The sequence below is a fragment of the Pelobates fuscus genome, chromosome 1, assembly GCF_036172605.1.
Source record: "Pelobates fuscus isolate aPelFus1 chromosome 1, aPelFus1.pri, whole genome shotgun sequence".
Classification (NCBI taxonomy): Eukaryota; Metazoa; Chordata; class Amphibia; order Anura; family Pelobatidae; genus Pelobates; species Pelobates fuscus.
Window position 1 is genome coordinate 334,973,268 of NC_086317.1, and position 16,942 is coordinate 334,990,209.

At 39.0% G+C, this 16,942-nt stretch overlaps 1 protein-coding gene across 1 annotated transcript in view; it reads left to right on the forward strand.

The window, feature by feature from the left end:
• NALCN (sodium leak channel, non-selective) overlaps window positions 1-16,942 on the forward strand; it is a 550,494-nt gene that overhangs the window by 260,296 nt on the left and 273,256 nt on the right. The window contains exons 12-13 of the mRNA XM_063425294.1: window positions 12,744-12,875; window positions 13,568-13,735. Coding sequence (XP_063281364.1) covers window positions 12,744-12,875; window positions 13,568-13,735 — 300 coding nt within the window. The remainder of the gene's footprint in view (window positions 1-12,743; window positions 12,876-13,567; window positions 13,736-16,942) is intronic.

Genomic DNA, 16,942 nt, shown 5'->3' on the forward strand with positions numbered 1-16,942 from the left:
AAGAGATACGCAAATGATCGCTGGAAAAAAACTTAGCAAAAAGATGTGATTGGATGACTTAGGACAAGGTGCTACAGCTAAAGAAAGTTAATACAGGTGGTCCTCACTTTTCGACCTACCTGCTTTATGATGGCTCTGACTTACAACCAGCTCTCTAGAATGGAGATTTGAGGGATTACCCATGTTAGATAGCTGGCCTATGCTCGGGGAATGTGAGCAGGATATTACTTTGCTGCAGAGGGATTATATAGATTGGGCACTCAAATGGCAGATGACATTCAATGTAGATAAATGTAGATAAATGCAAAGTTATGCACTTCAGGGTAAAGAAGCAACAAACACCCTAAATGGTAGTGAATTCAGGATAACAATATGCAATAAGCAAACTAGGCAACAATATGCAATGTCAATCAGTAATTGCTATGGTCAGTACAATATTTTCATGTATCAAAGTGGACATTAAGTCTCAGGACTAAAAATATAATTTTGCCTCTTTATAAATCATTGATTAGACATCATCTTGAATATGGTGTGCAATTTTTGACACCTGTTCTAAAGAGTGATATTATGGCACTAGAAAAAGTGCAGATGCAGTCTACAAATTTAATAAAAGCAATGGAATTTTAGTTATGAAGAAATGTTAACAAATGTAAATCTGTTTAGTTTAGAAAAACGGCGCCTCAGAGGCAGGGGAGGGCTGGCAGCCTTAGGCCTGGGGGGCAAAACCAGTCAAGTGGCCCATTGCGCCACCCCCCCCCCCCCATGTGACATCACAATGCCCCACCCATATGATCTGCCATATGAACTAACGCCAGTGCTGCACACAGTGTGTGTTTACATTAAAAAGCCTGCAGGGACCAGCTATAGACACCAGAACCACTTCATTAAGCTATAGTGTCCCTTTAATGTGAGGTAAATTATAGATTAGTGTCACTAATAATATACTAGATTGCCTACTTACAATTAGATGAGGATGATGATGGGCTGCAGTTTGGCTCCACTGGTCTCCCCTCTTCTTACTCTCCCCCCCTCCCCTCTTTTTACTCTCCCCCCTCCCCTCTTTTTACTCTCCCCCCCTCTTTTTACTCTCCCCCTCCCCTCTTTTTACTCTCCCCCCCCCCTTCTTCTTACCCCCTCCCCTGTAGGTGGCCGAGCTGCACTCCGGTCCGCGGTCCCGGCCGGAGTGATAGGAAGGTGCTCAGTGTGCACCTTCCTGTCAGTCCGGCCGGGTACAGGAAACAGAAACTCCTGTTCCGCGCGGAACAGGAGTTTCTGTTTCCTGTACCCGGCCGGACTGACAGGAAGTGCACACTCAGTGTGCACCTTCCCATCACTCCGGCCGGGACCGCGGACCAGACTGCAGCTCGGCCACCTACAGGGGAGGGGAGGGAGGGAAAAGCTGCTGCAGCCGTCTGAGCGCTCTTTACAGAGCGCTCGGCGGCTGCAGCATTTAAAGGGCCGGCCAGCCGCGGCCGGTCCTAAAATAATTTCGGGCGGCCTCCCTGCCCCCTGGCCCAGCCCGCCCCTGCTCAGAGGTTAGAACAAGGCATAGTGTTAAGGTAGTGTACAAATTAAAGGCTAACGTAAATGTTAGTGCCATGTAGGGTTTAAAGGTTAAGAGTAGTGTAATTGTAAGTACTGTTTAGGCTGTAAGGTTTTTTTTTATAAAATATGAGTAAGTTATGTCTGTCTGTCTGTCTGTCTGTCTGTCTAGCTATTTATCTAGTGATCTATCAAATCTTCTATAGATCTTTGTTTTTAGATCTACTAGATGACTGTTTTATATTTATTTAGCACTTAAAGGACCACTATAGTGCCAGGAAAAAGATGCAAAAATATCAAAGGAACAACCTTTATTTTTTTGTGAGAAATGTCATACTGATATATATAATAACGTGTGAGGTCATGTAGCTTAAATAGTTGTATAATCTATTCTACTAACAGCTTTTCCAGTGATAGTCTGTAATTTTCCTTTAAAAAAACTTGCATGGTTTAACATATGCTCCTTAAGGGGCACATATTTGTTATGAAAGGCTGTCCCCCAGATTTATTTGGTTCTTATGCCAATATACAAACTCACCCACAGGCAAATGCACATAAATGATAATATTATTATCCATCCCCTCTTGGTGCAACACTGTGCGATGTGATGTTACTTGTACCAATTTGTACCTATGGACAACACTGCGGAATGTGTTGTTGATTCATAAGTAAAGTATAATAATAATGTCACAAAGTGCACAAGTGTTTTCCTGGCACTATAGTGCCCTGAGGGTGCCCCCACCCTCATGGTCACCCCTCCCGCCAGTCTGGATGCAGAGGAAGGAGTTAAACTTACCTCTTTCACCAGCGCCGGGCGGGGGGCTCTCCTCCTTCTCTCCGCCTCCTCTCCTCCTCCTCGGCTGAATGCGCATTCAGGCAGTCTCATAGGAAAGCATTCACAATGCTTTCCTATGGACGCTGGCGTCTTCTCACTGTGATTTTATAGAAAAAAGGGTTAAACCTAGCTGGACCTGGCACCCAGACCACTTCATTAAACTGAAGTGGTCTGGGTGCCTATAGTGGTCCTTTAATATTCTGATACAACCTATCTTCGTACCTATTAAATATTTAATGTACAAATCAAATTTATATGATACTGACAAATACTATACCAAAATACAAGTCTTATAGAGTTTATGCCTTTCAATATCATCAATATTAATTAAAAAGCAAAACAACACCTGCTAACATATTATGTTAGATCTTTAGCAAACACTAATTAGCATTCCAACCAACAACCAAGGAAAAATGCATGTATACAGTGACAAATGGCAGCTTTGAATCTCTAGTCTCTACTCCCATCTTGAAAGCTTGTTAAGTAAGCATTAAATTATGATAAATAGAGCTTATTTGCAATTCAGATGATGTTTCCACCTTTTGTAAGAAAGTCAAAGTACACCAAATGGAACACCTTAAGCTTGGGGTGAAAAACAAAGTTTCAAATGAATATTTGGGCAGCTAAATTATTTATTGTGTGGTAGTGCATGGAGCATTATACACTTGTCCTTGATAATAATATATTGTCATCTCATATAAACTACAAGTTATATATGATAACAGAATTGGATCAACAGGAGGGAGATCAAAGTTAAAATCAGATATTGTATTAATAAGCCTGATAATCCGTATTTTTCAATAAAATAAGTAATTATAAATAGAGAGTTAAAGTGCTGTATATCAGGTGCAGAGGTATCCATATGTACTATATTCACATAGTGAAAAGTGTGGATCACACAATATAATAAACAAAAGTAAATAGAATACTGCTATCACACTGGATGAGCTCCAAAAGACTCTGATGGCCTTACCGTTCAATATTAAAAATACAAACTGGATCTTTTGGCCCAACCTTTTTGGCATCTTGCAACAGCATAGTCATTGGAGCAACCCTACACCTGCATAACCTTATTGCAACCATTAACATATTCACAAAGCATGGTAAGGGCCCTGAGCTTTGACTTGCTATAGGCTGATATCCCTGCTTAATGCAGGTCTTAAGTTTCTGGCCAAATGTTTGTCTAATAGCCTCAAAAAGCAAATGCCTAGTTTATTTGGGTCAGCCCAGCTTGGACTTTTGATGAGGAGGGTGGCCTGAGATGAGACTACAAGGGTAATAAATCTTCCTAAACCATGGAGTGACCAACTTACGCTCCCCCACATTGCTCCTCTGCCTGGTTATAGAAAATGAAATTGATTCGGCCCTTCACGAATTCCAACTTTAAGGCTCTTGGAGCAAGATTAAAACCAACCTGTTTAAATCTGAAATGTTTGTTCTTATTGTCTAAGCAGCTTTAGATGACTAGCTGACTCAATAATTTCCTTTCCAGTGGCAAAAAATCTACTTAAAATATTTTGGTGTCTATTTTACAGCATCCACCCAGGAATTTATCTACAATATTCCTTTTCTATTACAAGCCACCAGGGGTGATATTCTCCGTTGGTCACTCCTGCATGTTACATTGCTAGGACACATTAGCTTGATAAAGATGAACGTTCATCAACACCTTTTATATCTGTTTCAAACTTTTTTGATGCACATCCCTGCCTTGTACATCAATGCACTTAGGTCAGCATTTGCTCAGTTTGCATTGGATAATAAACCTCCAAGACTGCACTTTGGTATTGGCCCTTTAGTATTCACACATAGCCCAAACAAAATACAAGGTGCAAGAGAGTACTGAGAACTGGGACCCACCGAAGGGCATGCTATTTGAGCTGTCATTCGTATTCAGTGTTCTTTTGCACTTTGTTTTTTGCTCTCCTTAAAGGGTCACTGTAGGCACCCAGACCACTTCAGCTCATTGAAGTGGTCTGGGTGCAATGACCCATGTCCGTTAACCCTACAATGGTAATTATTGCAGTTTCTGAGAAACTGTAATAATTACCTCTGAGGGTTAACTCCTCCTCTAGTAGCTGTCTACAAGACCTTTGGTCCATTATCTGATGCTGGACGTCCTCACGCTCTACATGAGGACCTCCAACATCAGATTTTTCCCCATAGGAAAGGGTTGAATAATGCTTTGCTATGGGGAAATCCTAATGCGAGCGCGGCCATTGCCGCACATGCACATTAGGTCTCCCCCGTTGGCTGACGTCGGTGGGGGAGGAGCGTGGGCTGAGCTTTAACAAGCACTGAGGGACATCGGCACTGGATTCAGCACTACGGGAAGGGGGCGCGAGGGAGGGGGGCACTGCAAGAACCTATAGTACCAGGAAAATGGGTTTGTTTTCCTGACACTATAGAATCCCTTTAACTTTAAAGGGTAATCCAGACGTGGACCCCTTGCTCACAGTGCCTAGAGAGGCATCAGATACCTTACTGACAATGTCTAACAAGGCTGAAGCAATCGTCTGGGATTGCTGTATTTCTCGTGCAAAGGGAGACGGCCTGCATTTTGGATCTGTTCTGCCCTTTTGGGTGGGATCTGTCTGATATGCAAATGGTCTGGTTATTTTTGTAATGGCACAAGATGAGCTAAAACCAGCTTTACATCTGTCGTCTGTTTTCAGTATTCTCTTGCACCTCATTTTTTGCTAACCCTCACAAAATTGTTGTTTTGCTCTGCCTGATTCATACAACTACTACAGGGCTTCCCGTCTTCTTCTGTGTATCATGGAGTGGGGCACAGCACCCCCGCAAAATAGTGTATTGCTCTGGAGAAATTAGAGACAAAAAGCACTTTGTGAGTTTTGCCCTGGCAAGCTCCTGCGTCAAGTTCCGTACTGACCTAACTATCAATTTAGGGGTCCCTAACACAGCTCAAAGTCCCTTTTAAGTGCTCAAAACCTTTGACTTACCAAACCTACAGGTGCAGTTCTATGTAAGAAAGTACCATACACTATATATTCATGTCAAACAGTACTCTTGTTATTTAAATGGTTACAAAAACTTTTTTATGCATTTAAAAGTTAATTAAAAACAACACTGGACTAAACATGGAAGGCAGGGCATCTAACTGCTCTGCACTTACTAAGAATTGCTTGCTTTATGACGCCATGAGCATCCCTTTTTTAATAAAATACTTTTAGAACTGCATCTTTCCCATGTGTCCAGTGTGAGGCATTTACAGAACCACTTGAGACTATGCAGAACGTGCCGTGCCCGTATGTACTCATGAATATGCATTAATTTCAGCAACATTTGCATACCTAATTTTCCTCTTAATGAGCTGTCTGAAAAAAAAATCAAACGCGCATACCAGAAATACCTGGAGACTAGTACAAGAGCATACGTAACGTGACATCTATTTCCAAGAAGTGGGTTGTCAAAACTGCCATATTGGAAGCTCAAATATAAATTTCTGTGTGTGTCTACATACATTTAGATAAAATATTTACATTGCTATAAAATAGGTTTTGACACATTCTGGTTTGATAGTACATGCATGTTATGAGCATTCATTCACTTGTCATATGCTTTTCTTTTGATTTATGCTTAAAAACTTTGTTATTTATTCAGCTTACAGTAGCTGAAAAAAGGGAAAAAAAATCTCTTCACGTTTGTGTTAAAATTGGTCAAATTGGTCAAATTGGTCTTTAACAGCCACAATGACAATGAAAATAGCGTTTGAGTACTTTTGTCACGCAACGCTTCATACAAAAAACTGTAGTGGTTATGGTGCCAGGAGTTCCCTTGTGCCTCCGCACTGTAAGTAGTCGAATCATTGCAAATGATTTGACAACTTACTTGCTTCTACCAGGTAGACAGTCACCTTCTTCATTGAGAGCTGGAAGCTCACCTTCTTCATTGAAGTTCCTAATCCTTTTTAAGAAACTGCAATAATTAACAATATTGGATAACTCCACCTCTAGTGGCTGTCTACTAGACAGTCACTAGAGGGGCTTCCAGGCCTTAGATTACTTTTAGACGCCTAACTGACGATGGACATCCTTATACAGCGTCACCCGAAACCCCATAGGAAAGCATTGGCGTACGTGCACATTATGTCTCCCCCGTTGGCTGATATTGGCGAGGAAGGAGCGAAGGTTGATGTAAGGAAACCTAGGATATCCAATCCTCATTCAGTAGTTTCCTCCCGAACAGCCAGAGCATCAGTGATTATAGCTCTCTGTTCGGTAGATAAAATAAACAAAATGCATACGAATACAATAGCTTTACAAGATGATTCCCTTAATAAAGCATACGAATCCCCAAACATCAGCCGAAGTTTAGAAGAAGGGTGCAACAGAACTGGCTTTTAATGATCACACACTGGCTTTTATGCAAGTTCCCATGCAAGGGGACATCCCACAGGGAGGGACAAAGTACATCCAATCATTTACAAGAAAAGCGTAAAACACTCCCAGCACAAACATACAATTCCCTCCTTTAGTCCTGGAGATAATCAAGTCTGATAAAGTAATAACTTGATTATCTCCAGGCAGAAAAATTAAAATTTTCCCCAATATTTAGAACACCCCTTTAGGCATATGGTATCCCCACAAACAATATGTCCCCTGATAGCCCCGATCTGGGTGGCCAACATATTCAAATTTCACTCAGATCGGATCAGGGGATCTAAAAAAATATGGAAGTCTTTTGTGACCGGCTAACCGCGAGGTGGCTGCCCAAAACAGTTCCATGAGTTTGGGTAGTTTTGCTGGTCTATTTCGTTAAATAGAAAAAAACGAATATCCCACAAACGGTTTCCCCTGGCTCTTAGCAGTGATTGTTCCCCTCATTCGAATGAACAAAAGTAGCTGTTCGAATTAACAAAAGTAAAGATCCAGCGTTCATATGTTGAGACCGGTGTTCGGAAGGTCGAGTGTCTGATTTTAGTTCCAGACACTCGACGACCAAGTCCCGCTGTCTTTGTTCGCATAAAAAAGATGGCCGCCATTTTCTCAGCCATGTGGCGTTCGGTAATACGAACGACAGCCGCAAAGGTAGAGGGTTCAATTGAGGCATTCTTTGAAGTTTAACGAGCCAGGGGGTGGTCTCTGTTCGGTAGTTACATCTACCGAATGAACAGGGGAGAAATACTGAACATAAAGAGGAATTTCTTTACAGTGGACCATGAGCCAGCGCCTAGGGACATCGGCGCTTAACTCAAGTAAGTGACAGAATTTTTTTTAACCCCTTCTGCGTGACGTGGAGGGAGGGGACACTATAGGAAGCTATAGTGCCAGGAAAACCACTTTGTTTTCCTGGCACTTTAGTTTCCCTTTAAATGTTAAAAAAGCATACTTTTTTCTAAAAATGAAAGCAGTATATTTTGACAGATAGATCAAATAAGATAAATAAAAGAGAGTTATACTATTATATAATCTGCCAATTATGTCATGAGGCAGATAATGTTTTAAACTGGTTGCTGATGCCATTCAGTATCTGTATACAGATTTAGTTTTTTTGTTTCTCATGATATCTGCAGATCTCCTCAATGGTATTATTTCATATATCACATAGTTCACCATTGTATATTTATATTTTTTATGTAAAATATTTAAAAATGATAGCAGAGATAGCAGATATTGGTTGACAACTATAAACATAAAACCCTTTATTAGACAGAAGTGAAAGGGTACCTATCTCTGTGGTCTTCTTGTGGCGATCATGTGAGGTTCTGGAAGGGGGCCATGCTCTCCCTCATTAATCTGAATCCTGCACTGGCTATTTGGATGCAGATGCTATGAATACAACTCCTTTTATAATGCGACATGTGCATGTCAACGACAGCATGCTAGTAACAATTTGTATCATTTTCCATGGCCTCTCACATTTTGGATGTGTGGCTATGCGGCTAACATGCCATACTATAAATAAAATATTTGAGCCTTATTCAGTGTCATGTTGTGGTTCCTTGTTCTGGTCTCAATAGTGCGTTTTGTGTTCTTCTAATATTGCTAGCTATTCTATTTTTCACTTGGCTGCACTTGACTACTGTTGGCTCTCGCTCTCCTGATTTCTGGATCCCATTGTACCTGGCTTGTCTTTGACTATTTTCTGTCCACATACGTAAAGCCTGGCCTCTCTAAGGACCAGTAATACAATCCTGTATTATCTATTTTAGGCGACGCTCTGGCATGACAAGAGGGTCTCAGTTTTCAATAAGTGATCTTGTTACATTTTCTAATAGCAATGGGAATTCCCCTCACAAATGATACTAATATTGGCGAGTATTCACTGCTGCCAGAGTGAGCACATAACGGTTGGTAGAGCTGATCTGTAAAAGAGAGCCTTTCATCATTTAAATATCTTACATAACTGGTTGATTGGAGGATGGTTCTCCCTCTTTGGAATCCCATGATGACCTGAAGAACCTAAAGAGCTTATCATTGCAATTTCTTGATAGGCACTCAAAGTACATAAAAATAAGCATTGTGTCCATGTATGGCTTACATGTTAATGCTAGACTCCTTGAATTTTACTATTTTGGATATTGCCCGAATCTGTTTGCACATCCTGCAGGAAGGATGACCAACTGCATTAAAAGGTCTTCTGATATTTATAGTACAGTGAGAGCATAGCAGCTAAATAAAAAGTATATAGTTAAATGTTGTGTTTTTCTTACAATGAAGTCGTTCTGCTAATAACGACAGCCCTCTGTCTTCATGCCTTACAACATTTGAAATGGACAAAGTGTGACACTGCATTTTAAGGGTTGGGGGTGGCCAGGGTCAGGACTGTTCTGAGACATTTTAGGACAAGAACAATATTCCTTATTTATATAGACTGATTTCTAAACACATTTATTGTAGTTTAAATACACTTTACTGGGAGTATTATTGTTGTAGAGCTCTGGTGCAAAAGAGAAACCTAGAAATAGAGGGACAGAAAAATTGGGACTGATACATTTGGGCAAAGAAGGGTTTGTCCACAATAAACTAATTACTAATTAACAATAAAACAATTTAGGAGGTAGGTGTCTAGTCAGTCAATGTCTACTCATTCTGCCAGTATTTTGCTTTGGGAAGACACAAACAACTAGTTACATAAAGATAAAACAAAAAGAGCTTGTAGTGACACTGAACAAATCTGACTGAAGTATGACACAAGCAAACAAATGTCCTTCAACTAGCTAGATAGATTTAAAACTCCAAAGTGACAGTGAGGCATTAATATCTATTTATTAGAAGGTAATAATGATATACTAAGTATTCTTTTATAAATTCTGTATAGTTCAGGCTATTTACAAATGGAATAACTGTAGGTAATGAATGCAACACATTATGTATATTGGATTTTATATGCAATGCCTTCAGTTCATTTGGCATGAATACAGTACTCATTATTTTACTTTCATGTCCATTTCAAACATTAAATAGATGTGGGTAGAATTGTGAATGCTTAGAGAATATGAAATTATGTTGCAATTTTTAGATGAACTTATTAATCATATCTACACTTTCTCTTTCACTAATGTAGCTATGAAAACTGTTGTTTTAAAAAAAGCAAAAAGTTTTATTCCCTAACATAATACATATTACCTTGTTAGCCATTTTGATACATAGATTCCAATAGTCTAACCTTATTTTGTATACCTCGAGCTATTCCGAAACATAAGGAGTGATTCAGGCAAACTGTCGTAACTACATTACCAAGTAATCATTGTTGTAATCATTTAACTTGGGAATATCATATTATACGCTAGTTGAATCTATTTGCCCTAACAACTTTTATATTGATAAAAGACAATCATAAACTATTTTGAAGAGTTTCTTGGTGTATACACACTTCACTAGTTCATAATAGCGAAGTGAATTCAAATCTCACTGCAAGGCTTAGAGTCATCAAACAGTACAATTGTATCTCAAGTACAAAGTTTTGGTTATTATAAGACAGGGATTTGAGCTATCAATAGAGACACTTTAATAACTCATCACAAAGTGTATGATCACATTATGCTCTTTGATATATTTGCCAATTTGCCATGGAAATAGAATAATTGCCTGTGTGTAAAGACAGACAGACAGACAGACACACACACACACACACACACACACACACACACACATTATAAAGTGTGTGTGTGTATTTATAGTTTTGTAGGAAGTGATGTACATATAACAAAACAATCTGTATATTAACTTTTTTCAATGGAAGTCTATACTTTTATAAAAAAGACACAGTTGTCAAACTCTTCTAAACAGTGCTCTTCTTGATTGCTTTGTGTCCTTGCACATGCTTCTCAGTGGACTCAATGCTTTTCTATGGGTAGCATTGTAGGCACAGTGTGGCAGTGCATCTGCCTTGCATTGCATTGCTTCCATGAAAAGCATCATATTGACTAGGAAATCATCAGTGCCATGATCGGGACCACCACACTGCTGAATTGTAGCTAAATTAAACCATTATTTACTGGAAAGGAGGATGCTAAAGAAGCCCATAAGACTCCCCGACATTATAGTGTTAAAAAAAATAATGTTTATTTATAAAACTAGAGTGTTCCTTGGGACTTATTTGAAAACATTGAATGTCAAGAAGAATCAACCACATTAAAAATATATTTCGAGGCTGATGTCATCACCATTAGTGTCTGACCTTCAAAGCGAACTGTTATTTATTTAAAATTTACACTGTTGGACAAAGCATTGACCATCACCTATAACTTGCATTAGCCTTTCTTTCATGAAATGCTCCATTTTATATGAAAGATTTATTAAATGACACCAAAAGCTAGTTCAGACAAGGCAAAGCCATGGCAAGCATTTTAAATGAAGAGGAGAAATAGAAACATTCTTTTTTTTTCTCCTCTTCTCTGTGTGCGTTCTCCATGTTGACTGTCATATGCGAAGGATAAAGTTTATAAAAAATAATTGACAGAGAGCTAAGATGGAGTTGCCCAGCTGTACTGTACAGAAGTGTGAATTTCTACACACCTCACAAATACCTATATTAAATATTTGTCTAATATAGGGATAAGTAAACCTAATAATAGTTATATAAACTGATTCATACCCTTGAAGTTCTTTTAGTCCTGATCAAACTAAAATAACTTTAATAGCAAATTGTGAACCATAAGAGAACCATAAAGTAGCGTCTAAAACTTTGCTCTCTTCTCTTTTTTGATGTCCATAAGTCCGCTATAAAGACACTAAAAAAGACTATGCATAAGGAGATGCCAAGAGAGAACTCCACCTTTTTTTGGTATAAATGGTAAATGTAATTCTTCCAATCATTAATGCCACATTCCAACCAAACCGCACATTCTACATGAAAACATAACGTTATTTATCTGTGAAGTGAATCTGAATATGGTTCAGGCAGCACAACACATATTCTAAACACACAGATACATCTATAAATAATTAACTGAAGGAGAAGACATTTTGCTTTTCAAATTACTAGGTGGAAACTCTGACCTTAACCTAAATGCTCTTACATGACATGAAGCAGGCAGCTGATTTAAAAGAGAGAGAGGAAATACCCACTTGAATAAGAATGGGACAAAATACAGTAATGTCTGACATTAGTTATCAGGTACTGGGAACATTTTGATGAAATTATTGCTGTTAAAGGAGCCAAATTACAAGTTACTAAGTTTGAAGGCTCCCATAACTTGTCCAGTAAAGACTAAACATTTGATAAGGGTGTTCAATAAAAACATGAGAAATGTCTTTGTTTTTTGTTCTTTCTTTTTTTTTTTCATTATATATTATTGCTATTTTGTTTCATTCGGGTCCTACTTATGCATTATCATGGTTAAAATGGGAATTAGATCACATTTTAGATCACATTAATGAAGGTGTATTGGGGATTTTAATGAGTCTGCAAACTTTACTTCACTACCATATTACCGGACACACAATATGAGAATTTATGAATAATTGTCCTAGTTTATTGCAAGTTTTAAAATAACTGGCTGCAATTTTCCATTAACTCATTACATTGCCTCTGCAGATTTCAGTGTAAGCCAGGAAGCCTCCCTAATAATCTAGGAGCTTTTAGTCTTACAAATAGTTGGCTACATTTACTGATGGGAAAAAAAATGATTATTTTAATTTTATTCTCCCTTAAACCTGTTGTGAATTTAAAATTCAAGGCTGATTGCAATTTGCATAAATACCACTTCATATTGCTAATATTATTGCTGAATGTCACATTGCTTTAGGAAGAACTGGAAGAATTTCTAACATTTTTCATTTTGTTTTTTTGCATTTTGGTCAATACAGGTTACCTTCACATGATGTTTCACATATAAAACATTAAAGTTTTCTGGTGTTTTAATGTTGTATGCTTGTTGTCTTTTTTTTATGTGCAGAAAATGATGCGATCCTCCATTTTTCACATGTTCATACTGAGCATGGTTGCTGTGGACGTAATCGTTGCTGCAAGCAACTATTATAAAGGAGAGAACTTTAAAAGACAATACGATGAGTTCTATCTGGCCGAGGTAAGTCTAAAAATGCTGTTTCAAGCTGATGTTTAGATATTATTCAACATTATATAAATTATTCCCTGAAGATCCCAAAGAACGCATTCCCAACTCGTTCATATTCTTTTGTCTGACAGTGAATAAAGGCTATCAGCCAATAATCCAGAAGCTAGTTTTCTGAAAGGAAATGTCACTGGTAATGAGCTGATGCTTAAGAGGAAACTCTGTAGGCAATCCATGATGGTTGCTAAGCTGCTTATTATCATCAAGAGTGCAACCGACAGGGACACTTATATAACATTTCTCCAACCTTAAATGGCACAGCTTGTAAGAACATGGTTATATTAAAAATAATTAGTGGAGAACCTCATTTTATTTTCTGATGTTATTCAAAAATATATAATTTCATAATAATTAAAAAAATTAGCTATCCAATATATATATACAATTAAAATATGAGTGACTTATGTATTATAGGGGAAAAGGTAATTGAGGGGTATAGCTGGCATTGTAAGAAACTATAAGACCAAATATTGAGTGGTTTATGAATGGCTCCAGTATCCATATATTACATCATTTTCCCATAATGCACACTTTACAAGTTCTATGTATGTTTTACAGTCTATATATTTTTTTGTTAGTAAGGACAGCTGCAAAATAATCACTTTCTTATTATTGACGTTCGTTGTACATCTCTGCCTTCCCCTCAGGTGGCTTTCACGGTGTTGTTTGACTTGGAGGCCTTGCTAAAGATCTGGTGTTTGGGTTTCACTGGATACATTAGTTCATCTCTTCACAAGTTTGAACTTTTACTTGTTGTGGGCACTACTCTTCACATTTACCCAGATCTTTACCATTCCCAGTTCACTTACTTCCAGGTAAGGAAAACTGTATTAATATTTCTAGTATTTTTTTTAAAATACTTTTTATATGCTAAAATTTACTTGGACTTTTATGATAAACTAATCTTTCTTTGCCAATAGTGACATTGTTTGATGTTGCAAAATTTGCACCTTTGGCTATTTCACAGTTATTGGGCAAATACTATTTTAGTAATTTACAGTTTTATAATGCAGATGTCATCGGTAATGGCTATTTCTGTCAATAGTAGTATTAGTATCTTTTTAATAAGACTCTTTGCGACTTTTCTTAATTTCTAGAGAAAAGTTTATATAATATCATCATAATTACCTAACAATTCTCAATTGTTCAGGGGGAAAAATGTACTTAAAGCAGCACTGTCATGGCTGAATCCCATTTTCTTTTAACCCCCCCCCCCCCTCCCGACTCCACTACATCTAATTCTCCTCCTAGTCACCCCAAAATGCCCCTAAGCCCCCCCCCACCTTACCTATTTTTTCTTCTTTATTTTCTGCACGATCCTAGGTCCTGGGCGCCGCCATCTTTGTGTGGGTAGATGAAGTCCCCGTGGGACACGTCATCTGCCCATACTAGATAGCGCTGTGAAATTCCCACGCATGCCCAGTTAAACACTTGGGGATTCCAATGGAAATTTGATCTGTGTGGGCTCTAAATGAAAATGATGCGGGGGGACCTATTGTCCTCCTCCCGGCCCCCACCCCTGGGTGGCAGGTGCGGGCCCTAAATTACAATAACGGGGGGGAGACCTATTGTCCTCCCCCTGGCCCCCATCCATAAGTGGCGGGTGGGGGCTAAATGTAAACGATCCTAGGTCCTGGGCGCCGCCATCTTTGTGTGGGTAGATGAAGTCCCCGTGGGACACGTCATCTGCCCATACTAGATAGCGCTGTGAAATTCCCACGCATGCCCAGTTAAACACTTGGGGATTCCAATGGAAATTTGATCTGTGTGGGCTCTAAATGAAAATGATGCGGGGGGAAAATCCATAATACCCGTTGAACTTAAAAAAATAAAAAAGTAAAAAATAAATAAATCCCAACAGTAAAAAAATAATCCATCTTCACCCATGGAGGGCACTGCTCAGACTGAGCTCCGCAGGGCAGGGAAAGGCTTATAAAGCCTTCCCACGCCCTGCAATTAGGCTTAGAGCACTCTGATTGGTTGATTCCAAGTCATCCAATCAGAGTGCTCTGACAGATAAATGAAGAGACTGACAGGTTGCTTTCAATCAACCAATCAGAGAGTTATGAGTCAAATTACACAGCATGGGAAAATTCCAAAGAGCTTTCCCACGCTGTGTAAAATTACACAGAGTTGGATTTCAAGCCAACCAATCAGAGTGCTGTGTCAGGTACATTTAAAGACTTACCTGTCAGTCTCTTCATTTACCACAATTGGTCCCCCCCATTTTCATTTAGGGCCCCCACCCGCCGCTCATGGGTGTGGGCCGGGGGGAGGACAATAGGTCCCTCTCCCCCTTATTGTAATTTAGGGCTCCCATCCGCCGCTTAAAGGTGGGGGCTAGGGGGAGGGGAGGACAATAGGTCCCCCCCATTTTCATTTTGGGCCCCCACCCGCTGCTCATGGGTGGGGGCCGGTGGGAGGACAATAGGCCCTTATTGTAATTTAAGGCCCCACCCGCCTCTCATTGGGTTGGGGCCGGGGGTAGAACAATAGATCCCCCCTCCTTATTTTAATTTAGGGCCCACATCCGCCGCTCAGGGGTGCGGGCCGAGGGGAGGACAATATTCCCCCCTCTCTTTATTGTAATTTAGGGCCCCCACCCGCCGCTCATGGGGCAGTCCTCCCCATTTTCATTTAGGGCCCCCACCTGCCGCCAGCGTTCTGTTTTGCCAGAGTTCGGGAATACGGAAATGAAGCATCGCGAGAGCACAGAAGAAAGGTGAGAATTGTGGGAAAATTTCTCTGACCACAGGAAAAGGAACACACTTTGTTCCTCTGCTGGTGAAAGCTGGTCAAGCTTAGGAAACCTCCATAAGACAAATAGTCCCTACTTTGTCTTATGTTTTAAATAAAACTAGAGCTGACAGGAAGAAATGAAGAACAGATCCTGACAGAGGGAGAGAAAAGGAATCAATTAAAGAAAGGTAAGTTCGGCATGACAGTGCTGCTTTAAGTATTTAAGTATTCAAATATAATTTATGCTTAGTGCTAAAGAATTAGTAAATGTATACATTAAATGGTTTACTTATCTAAAGCCATCTTTCTATGGCAGCCACAATGTTTATCATATGATGGTACTGCACACCACAAACAGAAACTCTGGGATGTGAGTGCATCCACTGCAAACCAACATTGGTAACTTCTACTATGCAATTTGAATCTAAAAATAGAATAATTATCTCTACATTGGCCTTGTGCTGACAATTATGATGGGCCTAATTACAGAATTTTAATGACAGAAACCACTAAAACAGTTATATCTCCCAAGTGCCATGTATCTGGTGCAGGTGGTGCCGGAGGGAAACTCACCATGCACATGCAACTATACACAATCATTCAAGCATACTGGGATACAGTAGATTTTTTTTTCCCTAAAAATTTCTCATGTGTCATGATAGATAGATAGATAGATAGATAGATAGATAGATATAAATAATACACAGTAATGTACTTTTAGTGTAAGCTTTGTACAGTACATATATTACACACATTATATATACAATCTGGGCAAATCCCAAAAAGCTGGTACTATGTTGAAAGAAGAGGCTGCTTTCTCCCCACTTTGATAAGGTTTCCAAATGGTTTCTGGGAGTTTGTGAGACAATTTATGCTGTCGTTCATAAATAAGAGGACATATGTTAAACATATTGCTTTGACGCGTAAACCCGTCAACTTGTCACTATTTGATTCATTTTTACAACTCCTTTAAATGCGGAAAGCGAATTACCTAAAGGCCTGGCATTGTTTAGGATTTATATTCAATTCCATATGTGGTGAGCTGTAGATTTCAGTATACAAACAGTGTCTGTTAGCTTCCAATTCTATATAGTATATTAGAAGACTAGATAGATGGATAGATAGATAGATAGATACAAATGTATAATAAAAATAGATAGATTGATTGAGAGATAGATAGATAGATAGATAGATAGATACAAATGTATAATATAAATAGATAGATAGATACAAATGTATAATATAGATAGATAGATAGATAGAGATAGGTAGATAGATAGATA